At 36.3% G+C, this 16,037-nt stretch overlaps 1 protein-coding gene across 1 annotated transcript in view; it reads left to right on the top strand.

Annotated features, from left to right (window-relative positions):
* Window positions 1-16,037, top strand: part of LOC112305841 (tissue factor pathway inhibitor) — a 43,935-nt gene that overhangs the window by 10,754 nt on the left and 17,144 nt on the right. The window contains exon 2 of the mRNA XM_045196243.3: window positions 12,224-12,364. Coding sequence (XP_045052178.2) covers window positions 12,238-12,364 — 127 coding nt within the window. The 5' untranslated portion in view covers window positions 12,224-12,237. The remainder of the gene's footprint in view (window positions 1-12,223; window positions 12,365-16,037) is intronic.

Here is a 16,037-nt window from a genome sequence, read left to right as displayed (position 1 = left end):
GACTTTATACTAGGGATAGATTTTGGCAACTCAGTGAATCAAAATTATAGTGATGGTCATGTTAAAAAATGATTTTAGTTATTAACTAGTTCTTGTAGGATTAACCAGCCAGAAAATCCCATTTTTATCCTGTAGCTCATTTGATTATATTGCTAATAATCTTCCTTTTTTAAAGACATTTTATTTATTTATTTTTAGAGAGAGAAGAAGGGAAAGAGAGAGAGGGAGAGACATATCCTGTGTGGTTGCCTCTGATGTGACCTCTACTGGGGACCTAGCACAAAACCTAGGCATGTGCCCTGACTGGGAATCAAACTGGCAAGATTTTGGTTTGCAGACCAGCACTCAGTCCACTGAGTCACACCAGCCAGGGAATAATCGTCTTCTTTAAGTGACAATACTGGCAATATTTCAAAGAGAAATGAATATAGAATGACACATAATTAACCTACTTAACTATATTTTCCTGAATTGGATTTGATCTCTAGTCCATAAATCTTGCTTACTTTAAGGATGCTTTGAAAAAAGTCCAGGATCTAGTCCTACCTGTCACTTGTTAGCCATAAGCATATGCCGTTGATTTATTTTCAAGCATACATGAAAAAAAATCATGTATGTCTAACAGCAATTTAGTGTTCCTGCTCAATGGGCTGCATAGCACTAGGTCAAGACACAGTAACCTACTAGATAAGAAACCACTTCAAAAACGGTCATTACAAGAAACGATGTTTTATAATTATATATCTTTGTACTTTGTACTTCCCATGTAATTTCTTAAAATAAATGTGCTATGTATACCATGTAGCCAGAACCTCATAATATTTCATCTTAATTTTAGTTGTTTCTTTCTTTTTTATTGAATTCACTGGGGTGACATTGGTTAACGAGATTACATAGGTTTCAGGCATATGATTCTACAATACAGCGTCTGCGTATTGTACTGTGGGTTGAGCACCCAATTCAAGTCTCTTTCTATCATCACTTACCAGCCTGCAACCTCTGCTTTCCCCCCTCACCCCTTTTCCGCTGATAATCACCATACTGAAGTCTGCATCTATGAGTGTTGTTTGTTTTTGCTTAATCCCTTCACCTATTTAACCCAGCCCCACATAACAGACCCTGTTTCACCTATTTAGGTGAAATAGGTGAAATAACAGACCCTGTTTCACCTATTTCCCCTCCAACAGATGTCAGTCTGCTCCTTCTCTGTGAGTCTGTTTCTTCTTTGTTTGGTAGTTTATTTTGTTCATTTGATTTCATATACGAGTAAAATCTTATGGTGCTTGTCTTTCTCTGACTGGCTTATTTCACTTAGCGTAATGCTCTCCAGGTCTGTCCATGCTGTTGCAAAGGGTAAAACTTTCTTCTTTTTTTAAGGCTCAGTAGTATTCTGTTGTGTAAATGAACCACACCTTTTTTATCCACTTATCCACTGATGGACGCTTGGGCTGCTTTCAAATTGCGGCTATTGTAGTTAATGCTACAATGAACATAGGGGAGCATATACTCTTTTGAATCAGTGTTTGGGTTTCTTTGGATATATTCCCAGAAGTAGAATTGCTGAGTCGTAAGGCAGTTCCATTTCTGAGGTAACTCCACACTGCTTTCCACAGTGGCTACACCTATCTGTATTTCCACCAAGAGTGCTGGAGGGTTCCTTCTTCTCCACATTCTTGCCAACACTTGTGGTTTGTTGATTTACTTATAATAGTCATTCTGACAGGTGTGAGGTGATCTCTCACTGTGGTTTAAGTTGCATCTCTCTGATCGTTAGTAATGTTAAGCAGCTTTTCTTATGTCCTTTGGCCATCTGTATGTGCTTTTTGGAGAAATGTCTATTCAGGACCTTCACCCATTTATTAATTGGAATTTTTAAAATTTTACTGTCATAGAAAATAATCCTGATGCCAAAATAAAATGCTTATAGAATATACATAAAAGAATATACATATTCTTTTATATTTTGAAGATTACTACTTATAAAAGTAATCTTCAAAATATAAAAGAATATGGATATAACTATTAAAGTCCCTAAAGGCTTTTTTGTCTCCTTCCTTCCATTATAGTTTTATTCTAATGTTTTCTTTCTTCATTCATTATCCTTGGTATTACAGTGCTGCAAACTCACCCAAAATGAGAAACAGCCAAGAAAGCACATAGGTGAAAGGTAAAAACAGGCTGCAGGTTGCAGTGGTCAGAGAGCAGGCACCCTACTGATCAGCCAATTGAGTTGATGGAAGTAGTCAACACTGAGAGAATAGCATTAGCCACTGCTGAGCAGAAAATTGGAATTATTCTTCAAGTTACATTTCCTCTCATTTCCTGGGGGTCAGGTTTTTGTCTCTCCTGTTTTTCACTAGTACACCATAAATAGATGCAGCCAAAATGAAATTTCTTTCTTCTAGACATGGTAAAGTACTTATTTGCTTAGAGATCCATAGTAACACTTTTTAAAAGTTGCAACAATATGTGATAAAGAAAATCTGAACTAGGAAGTTGAAACTATATAAGCACCAGGCTGATCATATATACATAAACACAATATGTGATTTCACAGATTAATTTAAAGGTGATGAAGTAAGGAAAATGTACCCCACAACTAATGACAGATCAGTAACTGTCTACAACTCGTATCATGTATTTCCAAAATGAGGTACTAGAAATCTAATGCTATATTTCTAGCCTACTATTCATCTTTTCCAAAATCTGTGACCCTTTTTGCTCTTTGAATCCTGTCAGAAGTCCTTAGCCTCATCAATATCCATTGCCATTCCTTGGAGCTGTTCTCTCATTTCCAGACACCAAAGTCAAATTACAAAAACATTTTGGCCCCAATGGACTTGGATCCCGTTTTCAATGTTGGCTCCTCACTTTGTAGATTTATACAGAGGACTTCTCTTTCTTTCAAAAATTCTTTTGAGAATATTAATATCATAAATAAATGGTGAAATTGCAAAAAATATTTTTCTGGAAATTTCTTAATAATGCTTGATAGGCAATTTGCATCCTGTTAGACCTCCTTCCTTCTTGCCTTCATAGTTATCAAAACATGGTCATATAATTAACCCTGCCAAATACCAATTAGAGAAAAACAACTCTCCCAACGAACAGACTTTCTCTAATCTCAACTCCAGGCTTAAACACAAAATTTTCTAGGAGAAAATAATCTTTGTTAACTTTAGTTTTCAAGCATATTCCAAATTCTTCCTAACCTCAACCTATCCATAAACTATATTAAACACATATTTTTAAAAATAAATTTATACCCTTTCCACCCATTTCCCCCACCCCAACTCCCTGCCTCTGGTAATCACCAATCTGTTCTTTGAATCTATGAGTTTATTTATTTTATTTCATATATTAGTGAGATCATATAACATTTATCTTTCCCTGTCTGATTAATTTGACTTAGCAGAATGTCATGTGTGTGTGTGTGTGTGTGTGTACATCTACACACACATGTTTTTTATTCATCCTTCTATCAATGGACACTTAGGTTGTTTTCATATCTTGGTTATTATAAATAATGCTGCTATGAACATGGGAGCACATAAAGCTTTTTGAATTAGTGTTTTTATTTTCTTTAGATAAATACTCAAAAATGGAAATACTGGATAACATGGTAGTCATATTTTTAAATTTTTGTGTAATTTCCATACTGTTTTCCATAGTGGCTGTACCAGTTTACATCCCCACCAACAGTGCACAAGGGTTCCCTTTCCTCCATATCCTTGTCAACTCTTACTATTTCTTGTGTTTTTGACAATAGCCATTCTACAGGTGTGCAGCGATAATCTGTAGTTTTGATTTGCATTTCCCTGATGATTAATGATATTGAGCATCATTTCATGTACCTGTTGGCCACATGTATGTCTTCTTTGGAAAAATGTTTATTTGAATCTTCTGCCCATTTTCTAATCAGACTGTTTGTAATTTGGCGATTCAATTGTTTGAGTTCTTTATGTGTTTTTGAATATTAACTCCTTTTCAAATAGACAATTTGCAAATATTTTCTCCCATCCAGTAGGGTATCTTTTCATTTTGTCTACGGTTTCCTTTGTTGTGCAGAAGCTGTGTAGTATGATATAGTCCCACTTATTTAGTTTTGCTTTTATTGCTTTCACTTTTGGTGTCAGCTTCAAAGAATCATTACCAAGAGGTTCCTACTTAGGTCTTCTTCTAAGAGGATTATGGTTTTAGGTCTTATGTTGAAGTCTTAAATCCATTTTTAGTTGATTTTTGTGTATGGTGTAAGACAGTGGTCCAGTTCCATTCTTTTACATGTGGCTGCCCAGTTTTTCCCACATAAAGAAACTGTCCATTCCCCATGGCTTATTCTTGGCTCCTTTACTATGAATTAATAGACCACACATGTGTGGCTTTATTTCTGGACTCTCCATTCTGTGTTATCAATCTCTGTGTCCATTTTTATGCAAAAATTATGCTGTTTTAATTACCATAGATTTGTACTATTGTTTGAAATCAGGGAGCATGACTGCTTCAGCTTTGTTCTTCTTTCTCAAGATTGTTTTAGTTATTGGAGATTTTTGTCATTCCACACAAATTGTATGATTATTTGTTGCATTTTTAAATGACATTAGAATGTATTAGAATTGCATCGAACCTACAGATTGCTTTGCGTATTATGTACATTTTAACAATACTGATTCTTCCAATGAACAAGCACAGAATTATCTTGACATTTATTGTGTCTTCTTCAGTTTCTTTTATTAATATCTTGTAGTTTTCAATATCCTTTCATATCCTTGCTTAAGTTTATTTCTAGATATGTTATTTTTGATTAAATTATAAGTGGAATCACTTTTTTTATTTCTTCCTGTTACTTTATTATTAGTGTACAAAAGTGCAACAGATTTTGTGCATTGATTTTGTATCTTACAACTTGACTGAATTTGTTTATTTGTTCTTACTGGGTTTTGAAAGTTTTTAGGGTTTTCTATATATAATATGTCATCTGCAAGTTATGAACATTTACTTCTTCCTTTCTATTTTGGATGCCATTTAGTTCTTTTTCTTACCTAATTGCTCTGGCTAGTCCTTCCAATATTATGTTGAATAGAAGTAACAAGATTGAGCATCCTTGCATTGTTTCCGCTCTTAGAGGAAATGCTTTCAGCTCTTCACCATTGGGTATGATGTTAGCTGTGGGTTCGCCAGCCATTTTTGTGTTAAAATATGTTCCCTCTATACTCATTTTGTTGAGAGTTTTTTCATAAATGCATGTTAAATTTTTTAAAATAATTTGTGTGCATCCATTGAGATGATCATATATATGATTTTTATCCTTTATTTTGTTAATGTGGTGTATCACATCAACTGATTTGTGGAGATTGAAGCATCCTTACATTTCTAGAATAAACCCCACTTGATTATACTGTACATTTTTAATATATGGTTGAATTCAGTTTGTCAGTATTTTGTTGAATTTTGCATCTGTAGTGATAGGAATATTGACCTGTGGTTTTCTTTCTTATGTTGTCCTTGTCTAGTTTTTATATCAGGGTGATGTTGGCTTCATAAAATAGGTTTGGGAGAGTTCCTTTCTCTTCCATGTTTTTGGAAAATTTGAGCAATGTTGGTATTAATTCTTCTTTGAATGTTTGATAAAATTCACCAGTGAAGTCATCTGGTTCTGGACTTTTGCTTGTTGGGAGGTTTATGAGTACTGATACCATGTTCTTACTAATAATTGTTCTGCTCAGATATTCTATTTCACCATGATTCAGTCTTGGTAGGTTGATTTTCTTCTACGAATTTATATGTTTCCATATAATTATTCACAGCAGTTTTATTATCCTCTATATTTCTGTGGCATCAGTTAATAACATATCTTTTATTTTTGTTTTTATTTATTTGAATCCTCCCTCTCTCTCTCTTTTTTTGGTGAATATAGCTAAAGGCCTATCATTTTACTTACCTTTTCAAAGAACTAGCTCTTAGTATCATTGATCTCTACTGCCTTTTGTCTCTATTTCATTTATTTCTTCTCTAATCTTTGTTATTTCCTTTCTGCTATTAAACTTGGGAACTGTTTTTTCTAGTTCCTTGGGGTATAAAGTTGTTTATTTGAGAGTTTTCTTGTTCCTTGAGAAAGGCATTATCATTATGATCTTTTAAGACCTGGTTTTGTTGCATTCCCCAATTTTGATATGTTTCATGGCCATTTTCTTTTGGCTCAATGTACTTTTTATTTTTTGATTTCTCCTTTGACCCACTGGCTGCTCAGTAGCATGTTGTTTAATCTTTACATACATTCTAATTTTCCAGTTTTCTGCATGCAATTAATTTCTTGTTTCATACTTTTGTGTTTGGAAAAGATGCTTGATATGATTTTAATCCTCTTAAATTTATTGAGACATTTTGTAGCCTAACATTGATCTGTTCTAGTAAATGTTCCATGTGCCCTTGAGAATATGTTCTGTTCCTTTTGAATGAAATGTTCTGTATGTATCTGTTAAGTTCTCTATTCTAATATGTTGTTTGGTGTTGACGTTTCCTTATTGACTTCTGTCTGGATGATGTATTCATTGATGTCAGTAGGATATGAAAAACCTCTACTACTATTGTATTTCTGTCTCTTTCTCCTTCTAGGTCTGTTAATATTTGCTTTACATATGTAGGGGTTCCCATGTTGGATGTAGAAGTATTTATAAATGTTATAAATCCTCTTGTTTGATTGATCCTCTTGTCATTACGAAACACTCATCTTTGTCTGTTACAATTTTTGTTTTAAAATCTCTTTTCTTTGTTGTGAATTTAGCTTTCTTTTTGTTTCCATTGGCATAGAATATCTTTTCCTATTCCTTCACTTTCCGTCTGGGCCATCCTTACATTTAAAGTGAGTCTTTCAGAGGCAGCATGTAGATGGCACTGGCTTTTCTATCCATTCAGAAACCCTTTCTTTTGATTGGAAAATTTTAGTCCATTTAAAGTTAAACTAAATATTGATAGGTATGTGCATATTGCCATTTTATTAATTGTTTACTGGCTGTTTTTGTGGTTCCTTTTTCCCTTCCTTTACTTATTCTCTGTGGTTTGATGACTTTCTTTAGTGGTGTACTTGCATTTCTTTGTCTTTATCTTTTATGTATTTACTTTGGTTTTGCTTTTTTTATGGGTACATGTTGCCATATAGAAGCCTCATGGTACCCACAAAGCAAAAAATACATTTTCTTAACTAATTACCTATATGCTAATTTCATCTTTTTTCAGTCATCTCTCCTATACTCGTGCCATCTGTTCTGATTGGATTTCAGCAATCACCATTGTCTTCTTTCTTTGATCTGGAAAATACCTATCAGTTAAGCAAAAAATTTATAAATATGAAATCTACTACATTTGTGTTACATTTTCTTTTAAACAAAATTTGAACTGAAATATTTCATACCACTAGAATAGTGAAATAAGCAAAACAAACGGTGCAGTTACAAAAAAGTGTGGGTGGATGGCCATTCCATCGTATTTGCTTCTAATCTATTAAATTTTGGTGGGGTCGGTAAGAATAAATAAAACTGCAGGGATATGTCCAGAGGTCGGTACTGCCATCTAATGTGAACTGTCAAAGCTTCTCTTAATATATTCATCAAGTATTACTTGTCCGTCATTATTTTAGTGTTGAACATAAAATTGTCAATATTATAAAATATCTACACTAAAAATAGAAAATATTTAGTTATGTAGACAATAAACATGTAAGTAAATAAATACATATTTGGCAATCAGTGCTATTCAAAAATGCAAAGCAAGACATTGCTGGTAGGAATGTAAAACCGTGTAGCTGTTTTGGAAACTAGTCTGACAGTTCCTCAAATGACTAAAGAAAATTAGCACATGATCTAACAATTCTACTCCTAGATATATATACCCAAAAATAATGAAAACTTATGTTCCAAAAACTTGAACACAAATGTTTATAGCAGCATTTATATTTATTAGTGATAATAATAAAAAAGTAGAAAAAGCACAAATGCTCATAAAGTAATGAATGGATAGGTAAATAGTGGTATATCTATACAATATATCACTTTTCAGCAACAAGAAGAAATAAGGTGCCCATATGTGCTGCAGCAGGGATACACCTTGAAAACAGTAAGCCAAATGAAAGGAGCCAGATGCAAGAGGTCATATATTGTATTATTCTACTTATATGAATGTCCACAATTAGGCAATACATAGAGACAGGAAGTAGATTATTGGCTTCCTAGGCACTTGGGAAAGGAGAAATCGTGTGGGAGGTGGTATGTGAAAGGGTGGGGAATTTCCTCTGGAGTAAGGAAAATGTTCTAAAATTGGTTCTGGCAATGGTTGTACAGCTCCAAGGATGGATATACTAAGAGCTTTGCATTTTTGAAAACAAAACTATAAAAATTAAAAATGTATGCTCATCAAAAGATACTTGTATGAAAATGAAAAGATAAGCCACAGACCTGGATAAAAAAATCTTTATGGTATATTTTTTGGCAAAGAACTAATTCACTGAACAACAACAAAAAGAACTAATTCATAATATATAGAGACCTCTTATAACTCCATACTAAAAAGATGTTAAAAGTTTTGAAGAAAAGCCAGGTTACTGGGATAGATAATGACAGAGGAACTGCTGGTGACATTTTTAAAAAATGGTGCTCAAAGGTCTTTTGGACAACAGGGCATCTGGCAAGGGTTCTGACCAGAAGAAAGGAGCCTTCCCTTCCAACATCTTGTAGAAGAGTGTTTCCGCAATAGAGTGTTTCCTATTATGCTCCAGTTAATAGGAAATCGCAATTTCAAAGTACTAGATCTAAAATGAGTAGAGTTGGTTCCAGGATCAGCAGTTTTAATAGAGCCAGGGATTAGGGGGCAGTGCCCAGAAAGCTGAGTAGCTTTGGAAAGAATGACAGGAAGTGAAGTTCAAAGGAAAGCTAGAAATAACTTAAAGGATACCCTTTCCTTGGAGAAATTATCTTATCTCACAATGATAATGATACAACAACACATATCTCAGTTCCTGCTTTGTGTCTTCAACTGCTTTTTTACAGGTACATTTGTAATGTCTAATGTAACCTTCCAGAACTGGATGTATTCCTATATGCAAAACAATTAATACTTATATTAATTTACCTATTTGTGTGACTAGCACACCAATTCAATCACTTCAGATGTATTTGAATCCTCTGTCCTTCATATCCGGTATCTACTCAACTACTCAATTTTATCCACACTGAATTCTAAAGGTCTCTCACAGTTGTCCTTTTCTTATAGTTCCACTGATGGCCCTTATTCATAATTTCAGTCTGGTCCTCTGAGACATACTAGCTGTTAATTCCATTTATAATTTTGCCTTCTCAACGTCTTTTCACAAACCCTGGAATTTATTAAAGCACGACTCACATCACACTTTTTTACATGTGTTTTTGGTTCAGACAATCTACTGAGTTCTCCGTATCTATAACATTATTTCTCAAGATATGTTCCAAAAATATATTATGGGAATATAGTCCTTTGTCATATAAGTTTGGAAATGCATGTATTTAGCAAGAGACTTTGAAGCCAATTCATCAAAGACAGGTGCCCAGCCCAAGAACCCGTGTGACCACCTATTTTTCATGGTGCAAACATTATACTTGGTTTAAAAAGGACGATAATGGACAATCTGCTTCAACTTGGATTTTTGAAGAAGACACTGACAATCCATCTGTTAAATTTTCTTTAAAATAAACTGATTTTCCATGGAAGATACATTTAAATAAATGCCTAGAGCATTTTTGACTGAACTGTCTCAACTTATCTTGATATGTCTCACGTAACAAATGGTTTTTTGAGTGAGATGTTTGAAAGAAACCAGGTACAAAATTGCACTGACTGTAGGTTTAACCTATTAAGACACTGGTATTATACATATACCAAGTCAATGATTAATCACCATTCCTGTGCTATCCATGAACTTCATTAAGCTGACTTCTGTGTTAGAAAACTTTACATAACACATAAGAGTTGTATTATTGAACAGTTATAAAGTTTAAATGAAAGTTTTTGCAAGTACCTTTGCAAGTGATGCTATAGTTGTTTGGGTGATAACATATCAATCAGACAGAAAGTCAGCAAAATACTAAAAACTGTGTTTCTGTAGAAAAAATGTGGTCAATAAGTGTTAAAGTAGGAAAATATAAGTCAAACAGTAGGTAAAATACACCGATTATACTGTTAAACTGGTGGATGCTGAGATACTGACCTATTGGTTACATCTACTCAATGGTTTTCAAAGTCAGCTTAGTTTCAAGCAGGTCATCATGGTGTGAAGTAAGACCAGAACCACCACCCACAACCCACCACGTGCTGCGTGTCGTCTCAGAGATTATTGTCTAAGGAGGGCAACAGCAGCGCTGGGGGTCAGGACCCTGACACTACACATTTCTGAGGTCCGGCTTCAAACCTGCCTTTCTAGTCCTGGATCGTTCGACCTTCTCTACAATGAATGACTTACGAACTTTTGACCCACGGTGTCCCAGCTGGCTTCGGATCCTTGCAACCAAGGAAAGTCTAAAACTACTAAAATTGAACAACACTCTAGGCCACCATTTTTAAAGAGAGTAACGTAATGGATTTAGACACCGAGCGCTCACCATGTTCTTCAGCAGCCACCCCATCGCAGCCTGCTCCCTAAGCCCTGGGATTGAAACACGTGCGTTTTACCCTCAAAGCGTAACAAGGTTATATATCTCAAAAAACCCAATGGAAACAGAAGAGTCGCTGAAAAATACTTTACAAAACTAAGATAAAGATTAGAAGTTGAGGTAGTAGGATCTTATACACACACACACATACATACATGTATATTTGTGTATTCAAGTAGTTTGTGATACAATTTAGAAGGGATATAATAACACTGCTTCTGGCTCAAATTCAAATATGTCTTAACATTTCCAAACTGTTGCAGAAAAATGAATGTATACGTTATACATTCACAGTGATTTCAATGAAGCTGAGAGCAACCTGGCATGTGTCACTTTATTACTCCCCGCACCATAACGGTGTGTACTGTAGCGGTTTCACTGGGCACACGAACAGAGAGTTCTCTGACCTGTTTGGTGGAACGTCTGTCCTGCACTTGTTCACTGGTGAGAACGCTCTTCCCGTCCCGGCTGTGCGGGGAGAGAGGCTGGCATGCACACGCGCTCCTTCCCGTTCCCTTCCTGCAGAGCTGGGTGAGCACCACGCATTTCCGTTCACCTTCGAACGCACAGAAGAAATGGCCTGTCAAAAACAGTCAAAGGCCCTTTACCATTACTTTTTGTTATGGCCTTTAAATCATTTGGAAACAGGAAACATCCATCTGCTGCTGAAATCGGTTTTCCTTAGAATGTAGATGTGTTGGTTTATCCCTGAAAGTCAGTTTTCTAGGAAACTTTTGAATGAGATATGCCCCCAAATTGAGGGTGGAAGACCTGGGATGAGGGACCGCTGGAATGTTGGACGTTTCTTTTTCAGCATCTCGGTTTGTAACCTCAGAGGACTTGGTTAGGAAAGCGGTTATACACTGGAAAGCTGTATGGTTTTATGAACCAATGTCGCCACAACAAATTATTTTAAAAATAAAACAAGTGTATTGAAAGGAAACAAAAATAAAAAATTGGAAAACATGTTTCTTTTTATTTTTCCTTTATTAACTTCTTTTTATTAGTTATTCTATTACAGTTGTCCCGATTTCCCCCCCTTTGCCATCCTCTACCCAGCCCACCCACTGCTCCCACAGTCATTCCCTACATGGTGTTTCTTTTTTAAAAAAGGACCAGACCAAAAGGAAAGACAGATCAGGAATTGAAAGTTGCATTAATAAAATACTCGAAAAATGCAAGAAAATTAAAATATAATTACTACTAACTGAAAAGAAAATAGTAGCTGTGAGGAAGATGTGGCAAATAGAATTGCATATGAAAATGGATCATAATACTTACTTAGCTATGTTGACCAGCAATTAGCCATGTCTCTTAATTATTGTGATTTTAATTGCTATTTTTAAGGTTGCAAAATGAATGTGTACCTGAAAATTATTAGATGTATTTACTGAATGTGTATTTCATGGAATTTGTGGACAAAGATGTATGAGAACACCCATTAGATGTCAAAAATGTATATTTGGAGGCATGCATATGATTCCTACTAGTCTATTGGTGATTCCACATTAACTCATTATTTATTAGATGTATCTGGGTTTGGTTTGCAGAGGTGATTCGGACAATGAAGATAAAGCTGATTTTTTGGATTTTTGTATGTCTGCTGTTTACTTGTGCCTCTCTCCCTCTTAATGATGAGGAAGATGAAGAAGATCTTAATCCTGAGGAAGATGAATATTCTAACATTCCAGGTAAAATGTTAGAAGCATTCTTCTTTTTAAACTAGTCAAAGCTCTCAATTGTAATCCCAATATTTCATATAGTTTTTTTCCATTGTGTAGGCAAATTAGTTTTTGTCAAAGTGACATTTTTCTTAGGAAATATATATGATGTGATGTGTCACAACAAACAAACAAAACCTTGCTCCACAAAAAGAAGCCACGTTAGCAAGGACGACTTTTCCCCCAGCCCATAACATTAAATATTGAGTTATCTCTGGAAAATTGTAGGAGCGAAATGCTCAACAAAGAACTCTGTGAACTTCATTGTCATTCTTTGGCTGGACAAGTGTGAGAAGGAAAAGGAACTGCAGGTATCGGAGGTTTCAGCCATTGTCTGTCTCTCACTCACTCTCTGTCTCTTTCTCTCTCTCTTTGCCTTTACACACCAAGTAAGAAATTCCCAGATGAGTGCAATGTGAGAATCTAGTCAAGCAGGACACCAAAAGATATGGACAGAAGTCAGTTCTAATTCCATAAAGCTACACATCCAAAAATAAAATATTAACAGTAAAACAACAGAACAAAGGAAAGACTGTAAAGTGATTATTATTATAGACTTATTTTTTTCTTAAAATAATATTTTGTGGTAAACTAGTAAACTGATGGAAAACTCACATCATTGGTAATGGTAAGCATTTATGAACAGAGTGATAGCTTGTATTTGTAGGTTTGCTTTTAAGGTACAAAGAATTTCCATAAAAACATTCTTATTGTGTACTTTCAAAGCTGTTTAAAGTGATTTTCTTCAGTGCACTTTCCTTGGATAAAGACTGAATAGATACTTGTGCCTGAAACTGGTAGGTACTAGGGAAGCAATGAAGACTGACCCCGGGTTCTCAGGAATCTCAGTTTCACACAGGAGACGGGAGGGTAGGCAGGTTATCTCAGTACAAGGTATTAAGTGAAGAGATGGAGGCTTGCACAGGGCGTTGCTGTTGATACACAGAGGAAGGGAGCTCATCTAGGTTTGGAAATGGGAGACCCAGGCTTGCAGAAGTGACCAGGTGGTACATGCTGCATCCCTTCTTTGGGGCAGATCTGAAGATCTGCAGTGGCCAGACCCACAGCCTGAAGCCCAGCCACCCACGCAGGCCAAGGCCAGATGAGCCCAGATAACCAGTAGGTGAGAGCAAGCCCAGCTAGGATCAACAGGGTCACTCAAATCCTACCCAGAAATGAAAAACAAAGGCTTATTGTTATATGACACCAAATATATATATACATACAAACACACACAAACATATGTGTATATACACAAATTTTAAAAGATGGGACATTATTCAATAAAGTGAAAGCCATAATGTGCATTACAAAAATGGGAATTTGGCCCTGGCTGGTGTAGCTCAGTGGATTGAGCACGGGCCTGTGAACCAAAGGGTCACCAGTTTGATTTCCAATCAGGGCACACGCTTGGGTTGTGGACCAGATCCCCACTAGGGGGCGCATGAGGGGCAACCACACATTGATTTTTTTCTCCCTCTCCTTCTCCTTCCCTTCCCCTCTCTCTAAAAATAAATAAATAAAACCTAAAAAATAAATAGAATTTGGTTGGAATCTGGTCATCTTCAGATGGGTTCCAATCCCTCATTTGGTCCATTTCTCAAAAGGGATTTAATATTCTGGAGGTTGGGTAGAGTAGGAACGTGGAGGGTAAACTAAGCCCCTCGAGGGAAAAACTCAGCAACCCCATCTTGGGAAGACAAAGGGGATTCTGTCCAGGTGTTCCCGATATTCCCCCAGTCCAGTCTCCCTCAATTAGACTGAGAAATTGCACGCCAATTAAGCAAGACTTTCCTGAAATTGTTGCCACAGTCAGACAAGAAACTAGAATTAACCTACCACTAATTAGACCAAAGTTTAGATCTCTGGATAAACCCGGACCAAACCCAGTGGCATAAGAGAAACGTTTTTATTTTAAAGCTAGACCTGAAGACGACTTAACTGACCAGCTGTGTAGTCTTATTGAGTTTGGCTGGTTTGTTTTTAATTCACCTTGTCATAACATGATCCCACACCTGGATCAGTTCAGTTTTGGTGACACCATTTATCACATTATGCCAAGGTCATGCTGTCATTTTATAGAATTATAGTATTTAATTGAAATGGGGTACTATCATTTTATAGAAAAACATACAAGATTTTACTGCTCCTCTTCTAAGTCAATAGTAGATTATGTTTAATCAGTCCACCCAGCAGGGAGGATGAAATGGAATAGAAGGGGCAGGGGCAAGTCAAGGGACATGTATAAAGGACCCATGGACAAAACAACCGGGGGCAAGGGTTGAATGTGGGAGGTGGGGGTGGGTATGGTAGGGGAAAGCAATAGGGGGAAATGGATACAATTACAAGTGAACAGCCATAAAAAACTTTTTAAAAAGAATTAACTTTTCCAAAATACAAAAATGATAATATTAAAAACAGTAGTGATAAGCTTTAAAAAAATTCCCTTAGACTGGGAGAGAGATTGGCAGAGATTTAGGGCAAGTCAGGTTGTCTTTTCTAAGACGTGGAGTCGGACAGACCTAATTGAATGTGTGGTTTGCCACACAGCAGCTTTGTAAAATTAGGTGAGTTGTATAAACTCCCTGACTCCAGTGTCCTAATCTATAGATAAGCTATATAATTTATTACATTCTTGTGGTTCTTATATCAACTGCAGAAAACATCTGCCTCATTTTCTGACACAGAGGAAGCGAAGAGTACAAGTGTATGCTCTTGGTTCCCAGAGAAATGTGATCTTTCATCAGCGAGTACAGAAACACACAGATCCTAGAAAGTCGCCTTAAGCTCTAGGTTCCCAAACACATCCCAGAGAACGAGCATTTGAACAGTCACAAACACTGCGGGTCCCCGAATGTTATCAGCTGCCTTCCATCTAACATTCAGGACAGGGGACAGGAGAGTAAGATTATAATCCACAGATGGTGAGATGTAAAGTAAAACACTCAATCACAAAAAAGGTTATATAGAGACCATATTTGTATTTATTTGGTCGCGTCACATTAAATTCTTCTGACATTGCCCTGTATGTATGTTCTAATCCCTCCACCTTTGATCAACCTTTGTCACTGTCAACACTGTCTTCGTCTCAGTGTCAAGGCTCAGGAAAGTTGTCCCGGACCCCTTCGGACAAGGGTAAGACTCTCACTGTACACCTGCAGAGCACCCTGAACTTCTTGAGTATTTGTGTGAGTAAATCTTTGGTGTCTGCACGACATACAAAGGGGACAGCTGCCACCTAAAACGCTTACTGCTCTCTGTTCTGCGAGACAGCACAGTGTCTGACACGTGGTCAACACAAGGTTGTTGACTTTCGAAAGATTTCTCCACCGTAAGAAATGAAAACAAGACGGATTCCCACCCTTTTCGGTGGACAGGCACCATACTGGGTCCACTCCTCACGCAGGGTCACTGAGTTCAAGTGCGGGCCCACTGTGGAAAATTCAGGATTCGTGTAAGAAACATACATTGAGATAGAAAGGTGAATAATGAGTTAATAATTCCTAAGAGTTAATTCGTAGTGTTTCTCTTATGAGACTGGTGTAATATCAACACCTATTTTCATCACTGAAAGCTTTTTTGGATTCTTTAAAATGAATTTGCTTGAATTTGCTTTATCAAAGTGCCGTTTTATAAGTCTCGG

Source organism: Desmodus rotundus, chromosome 2, assembly GCF_022682495.2.
Source record: "Desmodus rotundus isolate HL8 chromosome 2, HLdesRot8A.1, whole genome shotgun sequence".
Lineage (NCBI taxonomy): Eukaryota > Metazoa > Chordata > Mammalia > Chiroptera > Phyllostomidae > Desmodus > Desmodus rotundus.
Note: the sequence above shows the minus strand (reverse complement) of the source record. Positions and strands in the feature narration are given on the sequence as shown.